Source organism: Manis pentadactyla, chromosome 12 (assembly GCF_030020395.1).
Source record: "Manis pentadactyla isolate mManPen7 chromosome 12, mManPen7.hap1, whole genome shotgun sequence".
Taxonomy (NCBI): Eukaryota; Metazoa; Chordata; class Mammalia; order Pholidota; family Manidae; genus Manis; species Manis pentadactyla.
In genome coordinates this window covers 13,078,058-13,097,984 of record NC_080030.1, presented here as the reverse complement: position 1 = coordinate 13,097,984, position 19,927 = coordinate 13,078,058, and the positions used below count along the sequence as shown (strand labels likewise).

At 51.7% G+C, this 19,927-nt stretch overlaps 2 protein-coding genes across 4 annotated transcripts in view; both read right to left on the bottom strand.

The window, feature by feature from the left end:
* MED26 (mediator complex subunit 26) overlaps nucleotides 1-13,904 on the bottom strand; it is a 52,080-nt gene extending 38,176 nt beyond the window's left edge. For both annotated transcript variants that reach the window (XM_036876122.2, XM_057489422.1), the window contains exon 1: nucleotides 13,548-13,904. In XM_036876122.2, coding sequence (XP_036732017.2) covers nucleotides 13,548-13,619 — 72 coding nt within the window. In that variant the 5' untranslated portion in view covers nucleotides 13,620-13,904. The remainder of the gene's footprint in view (nucleotides 1-13,547) is intronic.
* A 1,872-nt stretch (nucleotides 13,905-15,776) lies between these two features.
* Nucleotides 15,777-19,927, bottom strand: part of SMIM7 (small integral membrane protein 7) — a 29,930-nt gene continuing 25,779 nt past the window's right edge. The window contains exon 6 of one of the 2 annotated variants that reach the window (XR_005022812.2): nucleotides 15,777-16,050. The gene's annotated coding sequence lies outside the window, so the exon portion shown is untranslated. Of the gene's footprint in view, nucleotides 16,051-19,188; nucleotides 19,614-19,927 lie in introns of those variants that run through there. The other variant, XR_005022811.2, reaches the window with a different exon arrangement.

Below are 19,927 nucleotides of genomic sequence, written 5' to 3'. Positions count from 1 at the left end.
CTTGGTCTGACCAGTCACATGGTAGTGCGTGCTATCCACACGCGGCTCATGGCTATCCTACAGGACAGCACAGAGACTGTGTCCATCTGTACGCAGCGCTCCAGGAGGAAGGGAGGAGCACGGCGGGGCCTCCCCACCACTCCCCTCCTCTCTGCAGTGAGTGCAGGGTTGCCTCGTGGTGAGAGCGAAGGCTCTGAGGTCAGCTGTGGGGTGACCACGTAACCAGTTAGTCAGCCTCGCTAAGCCTCAGCTCTCCTATAAAATGCGATGACACTCAGTGCAGAGTGAGGACACACTGAGTTCATGGGGTGGCCCTCCTGTGTCTGTTACAGCCCAAAGATGACGTCCCTAAGGAGAGAGAACCCCTATGGAAGACTACCCCAAAAGCCATCGAGCAGCTGATGTGTTAAGTAGGGCCCGTCACTAGACTGAGACCCAGCGCCTCCAGGCTGAACTCTACCTGCAGGGCAGTTACCCACTGACAGGATAAAAATCCCCTTTCCGGTCCCTCAAGGATCAGGGCCTCGGGCAAGGACACCCTCCCTTAATCCTGGCCTCACCCGTAACACAGATAGTACCAGATACCCCACCTGATCATTTCAGTGATCAAACAGAGTAAGGGCACTGAAGGGAAATTCTGGCACGCCAAGACCCCCACCCCTGAAGATCCAATCACCACCGGCCAGATGGTCACCCACCCCTTAAGATACAATCACCAACACAGAACACACCCTACCCCTACTCCTTAAAAATGCGCTTCCTCACCCATGAGCTGCTGCTCCCTTTCTCTGGGGGCAGCCATTTTCTCTTTCAGATAATAAAACCTCTTGCGTGGGCCTGTGTCTCCTGAATCGTTCTGGGGGTTGTGGCGAGAAACCCTTTCAGGCACTGTAGCAGGCACCAGACACACCAGGCCCCCCAGGAGCCCCACATCACCAACAGAGAGACTGAAGCTTGGAGACACCGAGTGATTTGCCCAGAAGCAACCCAGGCAAAAGCAACTGAGAAGGCCTGAAGCTCTGCTCCCACAACACAGCTGGGCTTCGGAGTGCAGCACCCCTGCTAGGGGGAGTCCTGTGGCCTAGCCCGAGGAGGGAGGAGGCACTCACACTCCTGGGGGGAGGCCTCACAGGTTCACCAAGCACTGGGACACCTACAGCTCCCCCCACACTCTGCTGGGCTCTGTTGCCAGCCTCTGGAGTCCCCAGACTCCCAGAACTGAACGACACTCATGGAACAGGCTCGGTACCTAATGCTAACCACACCAATATGGCTCCAGAGAACCCACACACACAGGACAACCCCAAAGTGCCGAGATCTGGGAGGGCCAGGCAGCTATTATAGGAAGGGGGGTCCTCCAGGAAACCAGCTGTTCCAATATTCATGAGCAGAGCAGCTGCTCTGTCCAGACCCCAATACACTTGAGTTCTTACCCCAAACCCACCACGGTCCTCCCAGGTTAGGTTTTGCTTGTGTTCATCTGCAGCTTGAAATCAGAGATAGACCCACATCTGTTCGTAAACTGGTTGCTGGCCCTGACAGAAATGCTCAGTGAAATAAGCCAAGCAGAGAAGGATAAGTACCAAATGATTTCACTCATCTGTGGAGTATAAGAACAAAGCAAAAATTAAAGGAACAAAACAGCAGACCCACAGAACCCAAGAATGGACTAACAGTTACCAAAGGGAAAGGGACTGGGGAGGGTGGGTAGGAAGGGAGGGATAAGGGGAATAAGGGGCGTTATGATTAGTAAACATAATGTGTGTGGGAGGGGCATGGGGAAGGCAGTACAGCACAGAGAAGACAAGTGGTGACTCTATAGCGTCTCACTATGCTGATGGACAGGCCTCCCACTGTGCACCAGCAAGAAAAGAACTGGGGGGCCACAGCAGATGACACAGGCATGTCATATAGGTTAAAGGTGCTGTGGGAAAGAGAAGCCACGATTCCAGGAACAGCCAGAAGACAGGTGACCCTGGAACAGCAGGCACTGGCCTTGCTGGGGAAAGCACCCTGGGCTGGGAACCAGAGAGGCAGGGAGGAAGGGGGGGCATGCAGGTCAGGAGCTGCCTGCTGAGCAGCAGGGGAGAGTGGGTGCCTGAGCCGGAGGCCAGGGTACAATGTGCTTGGCTGATTCTGTCTAAACGATCATGGTTGCAAGGAACAGAAAAGCCAGCTCAAATGGGCTTCCTCAGGAAGAGCAGCCCCTGGCTCACCTCGCTGAGAAGTTCAGAGCAGTGCCACCATGGCCAGCAGGGCCATGGCAACTTAGTCCTTCCCACCCCTCTGGGCTGGTCTCACTCCTGGGCAGGCTGTCCCCAGGCAACAGACCCCAGCAGCCAGCAGCTTATACGCTCTCTCATTCAAATCTCCCCCAGCTGTCCCAGCAAAGTGTTAAAACATTCCCATGCTCTGACTGGGTCACAGGTCCATCTCTGAACCAATCACTGGACAGGAAGATGCAGCCCCATGATTGGCCAGTCTCCGCTTATCATACAATGGGCATGGACAGGAGGGAGGTAAGAGGCCAAGCAATGACAGGGAGCAAGATGGGCTGCCCATTCACCAGGAAGCCCCTGAACTGTTAGCTGAGGCACCTCAGCACCCAGGACACCAGGCCCAGGGCCACATCCATCCTCAACAGCTTTCCTAAGTTGCACATGTACATCTCCCAGAGAAAACCAAGGCTGCAGACCTAACTTCATCTGCGGCTCAATGGTGAGCAGCACAGAATTCCCAACTCAGCTCTGCCCAACAAAATCCAAGTTTTCCACCTAGAAAAAGACTGTCTTCCCTATAATATGCCACCTAAAGAACTCAGACTTTATCCAGTCAGCTACATGGCCACACAGAGGGCATGAAACATCCAGTCTGCGTTAGGGGGCCAGTGCAGAGAGGAAAGCAGAAGGCAGGAGACAGATGGTGAATGGCTGCACTTGACCTCCCTGGAGATCCTGTTTGCGGGAAGGGAGCCAACACAGGAGGGGACCCCAGGGTGGCTCTGAGGTGGCCCACTGAGTGTGGCAGCACCAACTAACAGCACAGCTTGCAGAGGGCAGGAGGAAAGAAGGTGCCTCTGCTTTGGACCAGACTGCTTGAGGGCAGTCAGCTGGAGAGAGGGCCCAGGTTCCACTGGAAGCCACAGCCCTGAAGGCAGCTTGGAGAGCCTTGAAGGACCGACCAGTGCCAGGCAAGGCCAAACCCGCAGGCAAAGGAGGTGCTGTGAGCAGAGTGTTTGGGGAGAACAGAAAGGCCGACGCAGCAAGGCGCAAGGGGGCTGGGGGACAACAGGCCCCGCTCAGCGTCAGGCCTCGAGCCTTGTTTTTCCCATGGAGGCGCACCCAGAGCCAACCCCACGGTGAGCACTGAAGACAGCGCTACGACCCAGAAGGACAGCCCAGAGCGACGAGCACAGGCACAGTGTGGCACCCACGGTCAGTGCATCTTACAAAGCGGATGACACCACTTCCTGTTTCCCAATTTGGAGGAGCTACTACTGACTGGATAGAAACCCCACCCACTGTACTCCTATCACAAGAACCTCATCTCCAGGGCAACAAACAGGTGCCCGCTCCCCTGACTCCAGCAGGGCTGACAGGCAGGTTCCCCAGCAACCCAAGGCGGCCCCAATCCCCTGCCCCTGCCACACAGGAGGGCTGCAGCAGCCTGGGGGCACCTACTGTTGTTTCTGTCAGCACAGCAGACCCTGCTTCTTCTGCAAGCTCCTCTCTGGCTTCCTGTGGGCACTGCCATCTTCTCACAAGCCCCCTTCACTTCCCCGCAGGCCAAGCTAGAGAGACTCCCAGTAGTTTTTAAACAGGAAGCAAGTGAGTGAATCCCTTCTCCTTCAATGGCCTAGCTTTCAAGGGGTCAACTCAGGAGCTGCTGCATTTCCCACCACCAGGAACAAGTCTGTCCACAGGACATACTTGCACGTGTGCACACACACAGTGTTGAGGACAAAGCACAGAACCTCCTGTGTCCCTCTTGGTTCTCCCAGCCCAATTTCAGTCCCAAACAGCATCTGACTCAGTGAGGAGATGAGTGCAAGGGCTCAGGCAGAGGCAGGACCAGCTCCAACGACAGGGGTAGCGTGCTGCCTCTGCCCGGGTGAGAGGGGAGGCTCCTGCACTCCTCGGCAGCACTGGCCTGTCCACCAACCTACAAAGTGAGAACTTCACATGCTGAGAGGCTCCTTTAAAATAGAAGTGAAAGTGAAACACCCACTCACAGACCTCCCCCCACCCCCACCGCACCCAAAACTTAACATGTGGCCCACTTTGGACGCAAGCTGAGAGCCCCTAGGGAGAGGAGGAAGGAACGGAGGAGGCATGGCCAGGCCTACCACTCTCAGTTAATCACAGTGGAAGAAGCAGGCCTGGAATGCAGGTACCTGCTGCCGGTTCTCCAGGTCACCCCAGGGAGAGGACAGACAAGAGGGAACAGGCAGCACAACCAGACCCAAACAACACTCCCTGTCCCTGAGTCCAGAGGACAGAAGCTCAGAGGCCTCAGCTCTTGTCTGAGTCACGGGCGCTGATGGTTCTGGGCCCCCTGGGCCATATGGCCTGCTCCTGCCTAGCAGGGTTCAGGCTGTCACCGGTGCCAGGAGAGGCAACAGGCAAGGGACAATGAGCGGCACCAAGGCAGGTTCCCCCGCACCCCCAAGGGCTCCTCAGTCCAGGATAGGGGAGCCAGCTGCAACCGCACCTGTGCCAACACAAGACAGCAGCAGCAAGGTGCCCAAGTGTGACTGCAGGCACATCAGAGTCTGTGGGTTCAGCCAGAAGGAGTGGGTACTCAGAACCCTGTGTTGTGACCTTGCACCATCCATACTCCCAGTTGCTCTAGACCTGACATTTCAATAACGCCCATTTTGTCATCTGGACCCAAGTCTCTGAGGCCCAGCACCACGCCCAACCATTTGATGGCACTCTCACATGGAAGAGACAGTTAAGCCAGCATGCAGGCAGGGGACACTGTCAGCTTGCTCCACGCCCCACTTCCCCCTCCTCCCACAGACAGGACCCTGATGTGGCCTGGGGACATCCCCTCTGTTCTGGGCCTGTCCGGGTGGAGCTGACACCACACCCAGATTTAGGGATGAGCCAATCCAAACAGCCAGTCAATACCATCAAAGCCCAGAGAAGGCACCCGGAAATGTCTGCAGGGGCTTCTGGGGAACAGCCACCTTCCCATTCTTCCCCTGGACAGTGGTCAACAAAGGTGAGTCCTGAAGCTACAGGGACTTGGGTGGGAGCAGGGGAGGGGGAAGACCCCACTGTGTGAGGACAGCACTGCAAAAGGCAGGACAGGGAGACGGAACAAAGCCAGGCTCTCATCTCTGGGTCATGGAGTGCCGTGAGCTGATGAGCCCCTTTGCCTTTAAGGTGCAGTCAATAGGACAGAGCTATCTTCCCTCATGGGGGAGACGGGCCAACAGAACTAGTAAAGGAAGCAGAAGACAGGTGCTCTGCAGGGCACTTGAAGGAAGCAATGCGGAACAACGGGAAGAAAGGGAAGACGGAAACTGTTCCTGGCTCACATGCCCATACATCAGGGTGAGCCCCCACAGACATTAAGTCAGCTTACCAACTGCTTGCCCTGCACAAATCCAAGAGGCACCCACTGGGTGAATAAAGTTGGTAACTGTCTACCGAAAGTGGCTTCTAGGAGGGCTGGCCGTAAGAGGAGGAGGGCAGTTAGCTACCTGAGGGGTCACCCAGGGGAAAGAGGACGTGGCCACCACCCCATACTCCAGCCCAAGCTAGGCCAGGGGCCTCATGGCAACAAGGGTCAAGAGAGCTGATGGAATTGAGGGGTAGGACATATCAAAATAGTCATTAAGGGGATAAGAGCCCAGAGTCCAGTGTGGGCAGGAGGAGCTATGGCCAGCTTGGTGAGTCAGGCAGCTGTCCAGAGTGCCAAGTGTGACCAGGGGTGTGGGGAGGGGACAGAGCTGAAGATGGGAGGACAGCCACACCCCCAGCGCCTGCAGGTGGGCTCCTGGTGTGAGCCACGGCCACATACACCTGAGTCCTCCATCAGAGACCCACCTGACGGCTCATGTCTGCACCACAGAGCACCCCATGAGTCAAGGCCACCCACATCCAGCCACCTACAAAATCTGTCTAGGCACAAAGTGGTCAAGTGACTAGGGTCTCCACAGCAGCCATGAGGCTGACCGAGCACAGGATGCATCTGGCTTGGACAAAAAGGCATCCCCCACTTTCTAGCCCTGATGGATGAAACCCAGGGGAGAGGGAGTCCAGGAAGGGTCTGGTGTGTCCCATGACCAAAAAAGGCTCCAGAGCCCCCGGGTGGCATCTGAACAGCACGCCAGGGGCCACATACAGGCAGGGACTAAGAGTTTTTGTTTCTGTCAGGGGTGAAAAATGTAGCCGAGAGACAAAAAGGAAAACTGCCTCACACCTTTTCCTCAGCACAAAGCATTTTAGGTAAAGCTTCCCTCCTGGCCTGGCACCAGGGTGACATGGAAGCCAGGAGCAGGTGGGTGAGGACTGGAATGGGTTCCAATCCCAGGGCAATCCCTTCTAGCTGTGTGTCTGCTGAGACTCCATTTCTGCACTGGTACCTGCCTCCCGCCTCCCAGGTTGCTGTATGGGATCAGTGAGTCTGAATGCACGAGGAGTGCTGGCCCCAGAGCCTGCTCGGTGAGTACTGACAGCCAGTTCCCAAGACCGCCTTTTCACAGGAAAATGAACAAGCATCTGAGCACCCACTCACCCACCCACTCCACTACCAAGGAGCCTGCAATCCCATGGGAAACGCAATCAACAAGACCTGTCGTTATCAGCAGGAATGTAGGGTTTTAAAACTTTATGTACGGTGCCTGAGGGAGAGTGTTTTGGATTAAAGCAGGAAAGGTTTCTGGAAAAGGGAGAGCAGTAGAGACTACAAGGGGCACCCAACGGGGGTGGCACAGAGGGCCCAATCCTAGATGTCACACACATACAAGAAAGGCCAGCTTGCAGATTTAAGTAGATGCTGTTTTGATGACAAGATATAACTTCATTCCAAAGCATGACTAGATTAGGAATAGCTTCTGTCCTTGAATTTTCTATGAAAAAAAGCTACTCAAAGTACACCTGTCATTACGTGGAAGTTGCTGAATGTTTCTGATCATAAAAAATGGATCCTGGCATGCAAAGAAACTAGGACAGAAGATTATAAGGAGGGAAGGAACTGGGAAGGAAATGGAAATGCACAACTTAACATTTAGAAACACATGTGTTTGTGAAGTTAAACCTCATGCGATGCACTGGAGCCCAGCTTTCCTGCTGGGCACTGCTGATGTGGGAGGCGGGAGACTGTGGCTGTTTAGCCCACCAGCACTGGGTTTAGGCCTCCTCTGTGATACTGGACAGATCACTAAGTCTCTGTGCTCCCCTAAAATGGAGATGGAGCATCTACCTCGAGGAGTAGTTCAGAGAACCAACCAGGATGCACAGCATGGCACACCGCACACAGTAAGTGCTCAGTAAACAGCAGTCTCCAACGAATGGATACCAGAAACTTTGTTAGTCCCCGGAGCATGTGAAGGCTTAAACCCCATCTGCCTGATGGTGATGCATCACCTCACAAGATCCTTCTCCTTTTTAGTAGGCTCCATACACAATTCCAGAACCCCCAGGGAACTCAGGGTCAGGAGTCTGGTGGTCTGATGGAGGGCCCCGGCCTGTCTGCACATGCACTGGCAAGGTGGTCCTGCACTGTCTTGTCAGCTCTGATGAAAACCAAGGGCTCCCCCACAAGCAGCAGGGTCTCCCTCCAGGACTCCTGCCTTCCCCTTCTAAGCCACACAGAGCAAACCTAACCCCAGGGGTACAAGAGCACTTCATGAACACTTGAAAACAGTACAACAGGCCCTTCACAGAGCCTGACCAGTGCCCCCTTTCCATCCTACTGCTGACAGGGAAAACTGTTCAAGGATTTGCCAGCCAGCCATCCCTCCGGACTCTTCGTTCCCCTGAGGTCAGAGGCAAACCAAACACTGACTTCCTGTACTGGGCTGTAAAACTTTTCATTCTGAAAACTCAAATGATGAAGTATTCTGGAATGGCATTTCAGTATCTCAAGAAGTGTGAACCAACTTTGAATAAGGTGTGTGGAGGGCTGTTCTATTTGGACCTGAGAGCTGTAGCCCTATAAGGCCGCCCCTGTCCCACCAGGTTGCTCCAGTTCTCAAGGACAGGGTCCGGGCATCTGCAGCTGCATGGGGGCACCTGCCGGCAGTATTTATTCACCGGGGCCAGTGTTCCTAGTTTTACCACATTTCTCATGAACAGTCAGTAACGGAGATGTACGTGCACTGCTTACCAAGACCTGGGATTCACTCAGAGAGTATTTTTAAACACAGCGTGTAGGACACTGGAGGTTCTCCTCATGCAGGGAACACTCTGCAGTGCATGGAATCCCTGTATCAATACTTGCTCAGCTCTACACATGTGTCCTAAGAATGAAAAGGAGCAGAACCAGAAGGGGGTCCTGAGCCTGGGCACGTGCAAGGACCCGCTGACCCGCACACGGTCATCCTCTCTGACAACCAACTAGGGCACCCCAAAGAGACCGGGTGGACTCAGAACAGCCCATCACCAGGAAGAAGAGAAAGCCTGACTTCTACCTACAGACAGAGATAAAGACGCCAGCCTACGGGAGGTGATGCACAGGGGTGGAGTGGAGTGGGCAGGAGACCTGCCCACCGGCCTGCAGTCCCCTTTAAGGTGGGAGTGGGGCCCGCTTCTGGTTACACTGGAGCTTCAACTGAGAAGGTGCACACACAGATCCCAAGACTGAACCACAGGTGGGCACAGCTCCACTCCTTCACCTTAACCCTGAGCCTGGCACCCTGAGGTGTGTGTCCTGCCACCCATGGCCGCATCTTGAGCCCAGGAACCTTTTTACATCTGTGTCAGGACAAAAGTCCCTTGCCACAGGCTGCTCTTGGACAGTCCTCCAGGCCCCCGTGACCTCCAGCCAGGACAGCACACTCGGGCCATGGTAAAAGCCACCTCTGAGGAACACCTGGAGGCCTGCGTGAGAACGGAAGGTAAAGCCCACCCTCCTCTGAGGAAGAGTCACAATAAAGACTCACACCTGCTTCACAAGTGATGCTGTTACTGCCTGTTTCCCAACGTCACGAAGAGCTCCACTGCTCTCCCCACACACCCCAGTCACAAATAAAGTGCAAAGGCAGGAATGTCGCCAAGTCTGGGCACCTGGCGTGATCAGGCAGAGTCCACGTGTTTACATTTCATCTCTTCTAATATACTGGGGAGAATCAGAACCAACACTTCCATTTTGTAATTTATAAGAGGCCTCTCTTCTGCAGGATCAATGGCGTTTTAACACCAAAGGTGTCACACCTTGAAGCAGAAAAAGAAGCTGGAACACAAGATTCATGAGAAGTTCCATGTCCACAGACAGTTGCCATGCTACGGTATGGTCTGGCCCAGGACTCCATCACTGACAGAGACCTTCGGATGTTTCCGGGAAGGGCCATCTGCTATTATCAACCTGACAGATCACAGGTATATGCAACCCAACCTGTACTCTTCTATAAACGCGTGTGGGAGAAATGAGGCCCCACATCTTTTCTTACCAGCTTAAGAATGCTGCCCTCTCAGGCCTCTTCAGAAGCCGCCTCACCACCCTGGAGAGCAGTGCAGTGCCATTCAGAGTTGGAAGTAATGTCACTTAATAACTTTGGGGCATCACCTCCGGTAAGTCATCTTGCCCTCTTCTGGCCACAGGAGACAATCACTAAACAGCACCTGCTGTCACCACACCATCAGCTTTGCCACTTGCAGAGAGGGGGACAGGCCGCTCACCCCACCTCCCTTACAGGGCTGCGGGTGGGAAGCAGAAGGTGCTGTGAAATGCTGCACAAAGTCATGCAAACTGTCTATCCCTGCAGAATGTTGTTTACAAAGTTTACACAATCCACCTTGCATTAGAAGAAAAAACTTGTAGAACAATTCACACTAGCCTCTGTTGCCCCTTCCGGAATCTGAAGCCTAAATACGGAAGGAGCTTTATGGGGCACAAACATCGGGGTTCCCATCCCACTTTGCCGATGAGGAACTTGCACCCCAGCCAAAGCTAAACAGCATCTGAACCTTCAAATTCCTAGGTAGGAAAATTCTCCTCCTTGTGTATGTCTCTCTGCAGATGCCACCTACCCTTAGTTCCTGAGGCTTCCTGCTGGAGAGGCTGGCCACAGGGAGACATTGTCACAACCATCCAAGGCGAGTTCAAGGCCCTCTTCCCCGCGGAGCCTTCTCTGGCTTCTCCATGCTCGGATTACAGGGATGCTCGCCACCCTGTGCGAGGCCTGCCTTGTGCTAGTTATCCAACTTGTCACAAGGATGTGGTACCCGCTCCACCATTTCAGCGGACCTTTGCTCATACCCCAGACTACATCTGTGTTCCTCACAGGTCTACGGAATTCTGCATTAGAGATATTCCACGGGTGTACAGCAATCATGAGGGTTTTTTGGTAAAAGGGGACTCAAATGTAGCTCCTCAGTCATAGGTCCAAGAAGGATTCTAAGATTCAATCAATTTTAGCAGGACTTAGAAAGTGCACCTAATGCTTCTGCTCTAGAGAGGGATGAGAATCAAACCATGCTAGTGAAGCCTGCACTCTGGACAGGAAGACAAAGTCTCAACTTCGGTGAAATGAATGTTGGACACAAATGGGAACCTAATCACTTGCTGAGGAGACTGTTTGGATGCATTGACTCTATTTTCTGTGTAGGAGGTAGATAGCTCTCAATTTCAACCATACTGAAGCAAGATTAAAGCTGGGACAAATAAGCACACTGCATTTCAGAGAGATGTTTCAACACCCTGGGCTGCCACAGGCCACGAGAAGAGTAAGGCTTCAACTGTTGTGAAAAACTGAGTTGCTTTTTGAAAAGGAGTGTGGAGGATTTACTCTGTTACTGAGTTGGCCAAAATTATCAACTCAGAGCCTGCTGCTATAGAAATTCAAATACTCCAGAGACTAGAATTTGGAGCAGAGAAACAACTTTCCTCTTTTTCTCAAGAAGATGGTCAATAAATGTTATCTTGTTGCTTCCCTCATTTTCAGATATTTGTGGATATTAGGTCAGCTGCCTGACATTGACTTTTTCAAACAGAAACTAAGTTTGTTAACTCTAATTGCACACACATAAAGGTAAGCATTACATGACACAATTCTGTCGCTTCTCTCAGAAGAGGTTTAATTTTAGTGCTGGCTCTTCAACACTGTCCCCGTTTTTTTTTCCATGAGCATCTTAAATATGTGTCAACTAACTATCCCTAAGTGTAGTTCGTAATTGGGCAAGGCGGAGCGGAGCAGCTGCAGGTCGGCAGTGCCTTGTTGGAGCCACCTCACTCTCACCTGAGCTGAGGTCACACAAGAAGCTGCAGAATTATAGTACCACCATCTCTGCCAGCAACCTATTCTCTGCTCTGACTCTATATGGAGTTTACTCCTGTCAAAAGACTCTGAGGGCTCTTGATGGTCACTGACTATGGCAGCATTTAAAGGAGGCACTTTTCCTTATCACTTACATGAAGAGACAGTTTCCCAATTCCACCCATCACACTTGTGTTAGTAGGATACTAAGCACACCTATCAGTAAGGTCCCCCACAACAAGCCACATGAAACATGAATTCCACACCATGTAACAACCACCTTGGGCTTATACAAATGTTTTCTGCATATGCCAACACACCCACAACTGAGATCTGTTCCTGTCTCCTGCCTCTGGCTGGCCCCTCTTCCTCCTCTACTTCTAGGAACCCTTTATATTAGAGCCAACACAACACTGGAACCCGAGGTCACTGCCCCACCTCATTTACAACAGTGTGACCACCTGTCAGAGTGCCTCCTGATCCCAAAGCTCTCTTAGGAGGCATTAAGGATCAGTGCTAGTATCTCAGCAACCTCTCAAGATTTTCCCAAGGCAAGCAAGCATGTGGAAGTCAAGAAATTACACTCTGACTTGACAAGAGATGCAAAAGTCACCAAGGCCACATTTCTCATGTCTCTTGTTTTATCCTCTAATATTTTAGCCATGGGAATTGCAACAGCACTAGTTACTACAAAATTTCTGGAAGGTTTTATATAGCTCATGCCTACTCCACCCCCGAAGTTATAACAAAATGTAGACATTTGTTAAAATCAATTACCATCCAATCTCAATTGGGCCTGAAACCAGGGTTAAGAGAATTACTTATGATACAGAAACCAGTCTTACAAAGAACCTAACTCCTCAACTTCTATAAAAATTATACAATTCAGTATGATTTATTTCAAAAGAGCCAGGCTAAAGCATACTGATAAGAGTGATTAGCCAAATTCATGTAAAGGAAAAGCAAGAGCCCCTAAAGCGACAGAAACTGAGTTATCTGACCAATTCCAAGATTATTTTTTTCTTCCATCCCCAGCATATTAACAAGGGACTTCAATGGCCACTTCCTGGTCTCCCAGCAAATGCAGGGGCTCACTTCATACCTGGATGCCACGGCATCTTCCTATTGCTCAATCTGCACCAGGCACAGGGGAAAATGACCCCTATTGCCAACCACCCCTTGGAGAAAATATGAAAACACGATGAGTCTTCCCCGACACACACGGGGAGCAGGGGAGATCCCTCCGCAAACAGCAGCCACGGTGGCGGACCATCTGAGAAAGAGACACACAGGAGCTAACCCTGACTGTCACGGTTATAAACCACAAGGCTGGGACCCCCATGTCGGGGGAAGTAAGAGCCGAAGGAGGGCACTAGAGTGTACGGGAGAGAAAACAATCACTCTAATGCACTACCAAAAAGCGGGGCTCTGGTTAGTGAGAGACGCCAATGGACACTCAGGCCCAGAAAGGCACAGGAAGGATCCCACCACCCCAAGATGTTCTTCCGTAGGCACCGACCCCGAGAGGAATTTGGCAAAGGCATGCTCACTCGCATAACTGAGGGGGACGCTCCGCACACCCCGAGGACCTGGCTAGGGGCAAAGCAGGCCAGGGGTTCCCTCCGATGCCAGGAAGGTGTTCCAGCCGGGAGGACTTCCCTGATCCCCCAGAAGCCCGAGACGCGGGTGGCACGGACTTCACGAGTCATACCCCGGACACCAGTTGCTCCACAGCTTTTCTTCTTTCCCACCTCCCGCCGGGAAGGCTTCCCGGGGGTCGTGGGTCCCCAGGGAAGGACGAGGCGGGTGAGCTCCCGTCAGGAGGAGCAAGGGTTGTAGGGCTGGAGTGGAAGAGGAGGGAATGCTCTGGCCCTAGCTCCCATCTGCTCCCTCCGCCCAGGCCGCACGGAAGCCTCGGCCTCACGTACCGAGCGCCGCCGGGCTGTCCGACCTGCCCCCGGCCCGGGCCTAGGGGGCGACAGGCCGGGATGGCAGCGGCCCTCGGGGGGAGGTGGGCATCGGGCGGATCCCCCCGAGCCCGGCGGGCAAGGGTCACTGGGGAGAGGGAGGGTCCCGGGCCCATGCGGCCTCCGTCCCGGCCCGCGCGGCGAATACTTACGTTGCTCTGGGGGTCGATGGCCTGCAGCAGCCGGTCCCTGATCTGCTGCGGAGACGCCGGAGCCGCTGTCATTGCCTGGGCGAGGCGGGGGGGAGCGGCCGGGCCAGCGGGCGGGCGGGCTGAGGCGGGGGACGGGGGTCACTCACTCGCCGACCTCCGGGAGCGGAGCTTCATGTTCCCCGCGGCTCCGGGGAAGGAGGGGACGCGCGGGGGCGGCGGAAAGGGGAGCCGAGGCCGGGGCTCGGGCCCCGGGCGCCGCCGCCACCAGAGGAGGAGGAGGAGCCACCGGAGCCACCGCCGCCGCTGCCGCCGCCTCGAGAACCAAACTCCAGTGAGCTGCCCCCGCGCGGAGCACTCTGGGTAACCCGCGCCGCACGCAGCGTCGGCGCCACGCTGAGGTGGTTGGGAGATGGGGCGGGCGGAGACGCCGGGGCTGGGCCGGGCCACGAGCAAGCCCCGCCTCGTACCTCCAGGCATGCGCGCGCAGGCGCACTGGCATGCGCCGCAGCCCCGCCCCGCCGCGGGAGTCGTTGGGACAGCTGGGCGGGGCAACGGCCGCCGTCTGGAGGCCCCGCCTCCGCCCGGGCCCCGTGGGGCGGAGGCTTCAGACGGGCGGTGCGCGCCGAGTCCTTGAGCTCTCGGGGCTGTGGACTGCCGCGGAATGGGAGAGGACCCCTCCGCGGGGCAAAAAGCCTTCCCAGCACTGACGGAGGTGACGGGAGTCACTGCCAAGGTCTCCGAGCCCGGGGGTCCTTCTCAGCCCCCGATCGGCCTTCCTGGGGGCGACACAGACACACATTGTGATGCGCATGGAACGGTCATCCGTTTGGGTGCCGCCCGCCCCTCCAGGGAGCGCGGGTCCAGGGCAAGGAGTCTGCTCCCGAATCACGAAAACAGGAGCCAGCAAAGCACCCCTGGGAGGAGCCGACACCCGACCTGGGGGTCCCCTAAAACCAGCCCCATGGCCCCACCCCACGGCTGCAAACCTGTGCGCCAAGGTTTCTCAGCCTGGGCACCAGTGACATTTGGGGCTGGATCACTCTGTCCTTAGGGGCCGTCCCGTGCATCGTGGAACGTTCAGCATCATCTCCGGTCTCTATGAGATGCCCGCAGCACCCTCTTCCAGTCATTGCCAGATGTCCCCTGGCGGGCAGTACCACCCCCTACTGAGAACCTCTGGTTTAAATTACTATCCCGCTCAGCCTTACTTGGAGATGCTGGAAAACTAAGCGCCTCATTGCCTGAACCAACGTTTCACAAAAGAGGTATCTGAGGCCCATGGTCACCCAGAGTTACAGGTCAACCCCAGAATAGTTAAATGTTAACTATAAGGGCTCTCCTCCTGCCTTCCACCTTAGTGTCCTATTTTGCTGTTGACTCCTCTCTATGGAAGCTCTGTTAGAAATACTGTTACGAGAAGGGGTGAAAGGTAGGCTGAGCAACTATTAGCTGCAGCCTTGAGAGACGTAACTTTTTCCTTGTTACAGGAAGTCCTAGCTTTAAAACAGGAGAGGGGCAGTGATTAGAAACACATGTGCTACTTGGCACTGCACTACACCTGTAAGTCTTGCATTTGTCATGCTTCTGGGAAGCATTTTTATTTCCAAAAATGGCTGTTTCTTCACGTGGTTGTGGTTGTTTGCTTCTGCACATGTGAAAAGTTTTACATCATGCTTGTGGGAGAAAATAAACATGGTCAAAATACTTTTCTCCCTCCCTGAGTGAGGTGCTTTGTGTGACCCAAGTTGGAAACCCGCCCATTTGGAGGTACTCTATCTCACTTCAGATAAGCAAAATAAACAAGCTCTCCCCTAAGTATATCCCGGTCCTGCTGTTCTTTTAAATTCTAAGTCAGATATGCAAAATCTTATTTTTTTAAATCAAGAATTACATAGAAATAAGCAATTTGTTTTGCATGGGTCAGGTTACTTAAAAATTTGGAAAGCACTCAACTTATCTGCTCTTTTTAAACTGCGAAGAAACATTAAGATGGCCGTGAGCTCTGCAAGGGCACTGACTCCACCCAGGGTCCCCAGAAGGCAGAGGAATGCTTACTAAATATCTGTGAATTAAGTGATGAATGTCTTATCAGATACAGGGACACACCCCCAGACGAACAGTTCAGTTCCAAATATCTGGCACATAGAGGGGCTCAACAAGTATTTAATGAATGAAAGAAATATGAAATATAAATTATATTATATACACATGAGGATACACACACACAGATATTGATATAGTTTTATTCTACATTTAATATATGCAAAAGGGTGCTTGTAATGGTAAAGATTAAATAAGGCAGCCACTGAATAGTCTTGAAAATGTAAGCAGCATCTCTTAGGCCCAGGATAGTTCTGCAGTTCACCTGGCAGACTTTCTGCTTCAAGGAAGATACTTGAAATGGCTCCTTATCAGTTTACACAAAGGTGGGCGTGAGGTAAATCCTCTTGCTGTAATGGTTCTTCCTCAGCAATAGTCTCTTAAATTCACCGGCCCCACTGGCCTGAGAAGACAAGAACTTTTGTACTTGGAAAGAAAAGGCTTGAAAAGACTGCCTCGCCTTTTAGCGAAGAGGCGGGGAGAAGTGGCTCAGGACCCACGACTTGCTCCTGCTGTGGGAAGTGGAGGGAAGGTGTTCTCAGGAGCCTGGGCACAGAGGAGGCTCAGCCAAGCTGGACAGTGAGGCGGTGGGCTCATTCCCTCCTGACGACGAACTGCAGCACCCAAGCCCGACAAGCAAGAGCATCACAGGAGGAAGCCGGGCGCAGGCCAGTTCCCACCCCTGCACAGGACCAGTCTTCAACAGTGACACCACGTGGTGTCAAGAACAGCAGCGGGACAGCACTGGGCAGCAGGGGCGCTGGGTCTAAGGCCGGAAGTGAAAAGCAGCTGTGGCCATTTAGCCACATAAACCCCTGGGAGTTGGACAATTTAAAGGAGAGGAAGTTACTGGATTTACCCCAGTAAGGTACGTGGGGGCTCCAAGTGATTAACAGGGAAGACAAATGTGAGCAAATCCACCACCCCACTTCAGCTGAGCTTAGCAGGCTGAAGGGCATTTAAAAAAAAAAACCTCTCGTATATTAACTCATTCAACCATATCAATGACCTCAGAAGTACGCAGAGATGGGTTTCAGAGTTCTGCGGGGCTTTCAGCAAGTCCTGTTTACTCAATGTGAAACCAATTCCAATTGGTTTTGAACAGCCACTGAAATGTTAGGAAGGGCTTAAAGACAGACAAGAGAATTCAATTTGTATCACGCCTCTGAGTCAGGGGAATACAAAGATGCACATAGACTGCTCTTGAGGCTCTCATTTGGAAGTCAAGCACTAGAAACGGACTGGGAGCCATCAATACAAAACGTAAATTGTACTCCGTGAGCAAAGTGCAGCAGGAACACCAAAGAGGAGAAAAGCCATTCTGGACAGGAGTACCGGGAAATATGTTTAACAAGGAGGCACATAGCAACTGAGAGCTTTTCCATACGTTCATATCCTCTGATACCGTGTTTCACAACGTCTTAAGAGATTTACAGAAGGAAACAACCAGTTGTAGACAAACATGTATGGACAAGGAAGTTCAGGACAGCATCATTTGTAAGGGCAAATGACTGGAAGCAACCTGTGTGTCCAGTTAATAGGGGAGTATAAATAAACTGGAGGTCGTGAAAAAGGGAAGGTTATGGACTGGGAGGGAGTCTTGCCTTATGGGTAATATGCAACCTGTAGAATTTCACCAAGCTGTACATAACTGTAGACTAAACTTCAAAAATAAATAAAGGATAAAGATAAAGAGACAGACATTCTAGCCATTAGAAACCAGTATTGCATAACATGGAAAAAAGCTAACTTAATAAAATAGTGACAAAATGCATATAGCATGTAAACTATATACATTGCAATCTTAATTTTAGTTTTATAAGATATATATACTTATGCACATGATGCACACAAAAAATAATGTAAGGAAAGAAACCAAAATATTTACAGTACGTCTTCTCTGACGGTAGAGTGACAGGGAATTTTTCTTCTGACCCTTCTGCCCACAGTTCCACATTTTCTAGAATAAACATGTGGTGCCTTCCAGTCATTTTGTCCAGTCCTGGAGTTACTGTGACCTCCAGTTCTCACTTTCTGACTCAGACACAGCTTATCTGAAGTGTGCCTATAATCCCCAAAATTCTGAAGATGGATTTGCTATCAGACCAACTGATGGGCCAATAGACTGATGGATGTCAATCTAAGTCCAGAGAGTCTGTGCTTTCCCTACTGCCCAGGTTTGCCTTATTCTTGGTAATAGTAACTACAAGGGGTAACATTTACAGAACATGTGTTACGTGTCAGGTTCTGTGTTCAGGGCTTCACATGAGGACCCTGATGAAGAGTCAGGCCCTTGTGTCGGTGCCTCCCCTTGGCTCTGAGGAGGGCTTACAATTTGCTGTAGCCCAGAGAATACAGCAGAAGCCTCATGGCCTGGTTGAATCTAAAGCTTTATGAAGGCCTGGCAGATACCATCCAACCCAGCAATTCCATTCCTTCAAATCTCCCCAAAACTCTCACACAAATTCATACAGGTAAATGCCTACAGCAACACTGTTCTCAATAGGTGCAAGGTACAAGTACCAAGTGCCCATCAGGGGTGAATGAACGAAATGCACATCCACACAGAACATGACTCAGCCATAAAGAACAAAGCCCTGACACACACTACAATGTGGCTGGACCTCGAAACCATCATGCTGAGTGAGAGAAGCCAGACACAAAAGGACACATATTCTGTGATTCCATTTATATGAAACACCCAGAACAGGTAAATCCCAGAGACAGAAAGTAGACTGGTGGCTGCTAGGGGCAGGGGGAGGGGAGAATGGGGAGTGAGTGCTCATGGTGAGGTGCCAGGTATGAGAGTCAAGAAGCCACCTCAGGGCTCCATGACAGCCCCATTGTGCCTGTCCAATTTCCTGCCCACAGACTAAATAGGTGTTTTAAGCCATTTAGTACAGGGGCCATTTGTTATGCAGCACTAGCTGAGACAGAGTTGCTACTGTAATCCTCAAATGTCTACTCAAAGAGGGGCCTGAGGCTGAAGAGCAAGGAGGCTTGCCATGGCCACTTAGCCCCTGTGGTAGTTGGGAGTCTAGGCTGGATCTTTCTGATTCCAAAGCGCTGCTCTCCCACCTTCAAAGCTCCTTAATGCCTGTACCCCTCCTACCCTGGGTCTGTGGCCACGTGTCCCCTGTGTTCCTGTCCTTTTCTGAATCATGCCCTGCCCCCAAATCCTCTCCTGTTGACGTTCTCTCCTCCAGTCTGCGGTACACACATGCCGGAAGCTTTTTTGTGTGTTAACTATCTTCTTTATTACACTGACCTTCATTCAGCTGAGTACAGGGTGAAAAATATTCATACACGAAACAACACAGTACACATAATCTTAACACACACACACATACACCAGAGTATAAAGGATCAATTCTACTTTTCCACCGCTGTCCACATTTTTTTTCTAGTAGCTATGGGAACACCTGTGTCAATCTCTTTAATTACATTGAATTCTTCAGAAACCCAGGTAATATACTTTGGAAATTGTAGAATCAACCATCTGTTTTGGATTTGTAGTCATAAATTTATTCTTCTTGCTTTATTATTATTATTATTATTTTTTTTTTTTTTTTAAGGAAACACTGTTTAACAGCTGTAGGTTTAAGAGACAGTGTTGTCTATCATGGTCTTTCACTGGGCAAAGACATTTTTAATTAGCTGGTTTTGGAAAATATCACATGGAGGACATTGTTCTAAAACTGACAACTGAGTGTTCGATGTTTTTGAAATTACACGTTTTTTCCTGTGATGCTGACCACCTGATCCATACAACCTACTCTTTCCTGTCACCAGTTTTTATTTCAGTGTTCTCTCTCTTCTGGAGGGGAGATGTTCCTTCAGCACTGACTGGATGCCACCTGGTTTCTGCTCAGTCTCTCTGCTCAGCTGTAAATAGGTTGCTGTGTCCCTGGGTGTTCTCCTCTGGCTCCATTTTCTTATGTCCCTTTAACTCTTTTAGGTGTACGCCTTTGAAATAAAGGATTACATCAGAATGAGTATAATGTGCCTTCTCCTTCAAAGGATAAGAGTCTAAAGGCATCATCTTTCCACTGTATACTAAGCTCTTCCACAAGTTTTATCTAATTTAATCTTCACCACAACGCAGTGAAGCATGTTTTATCATCCACTTTGAGAGATAAAGAAATTGAGCTTCAGGTGAGTGACTTGCTTATGCTGGCATACCCATTTTACAGGAAATCCATAATTTGTAACCGTGTCTGTCCTACCCTGTGCACTGCATGCCTATTAAATCCACGTGGTAACACAGCACCCTGCAGCCC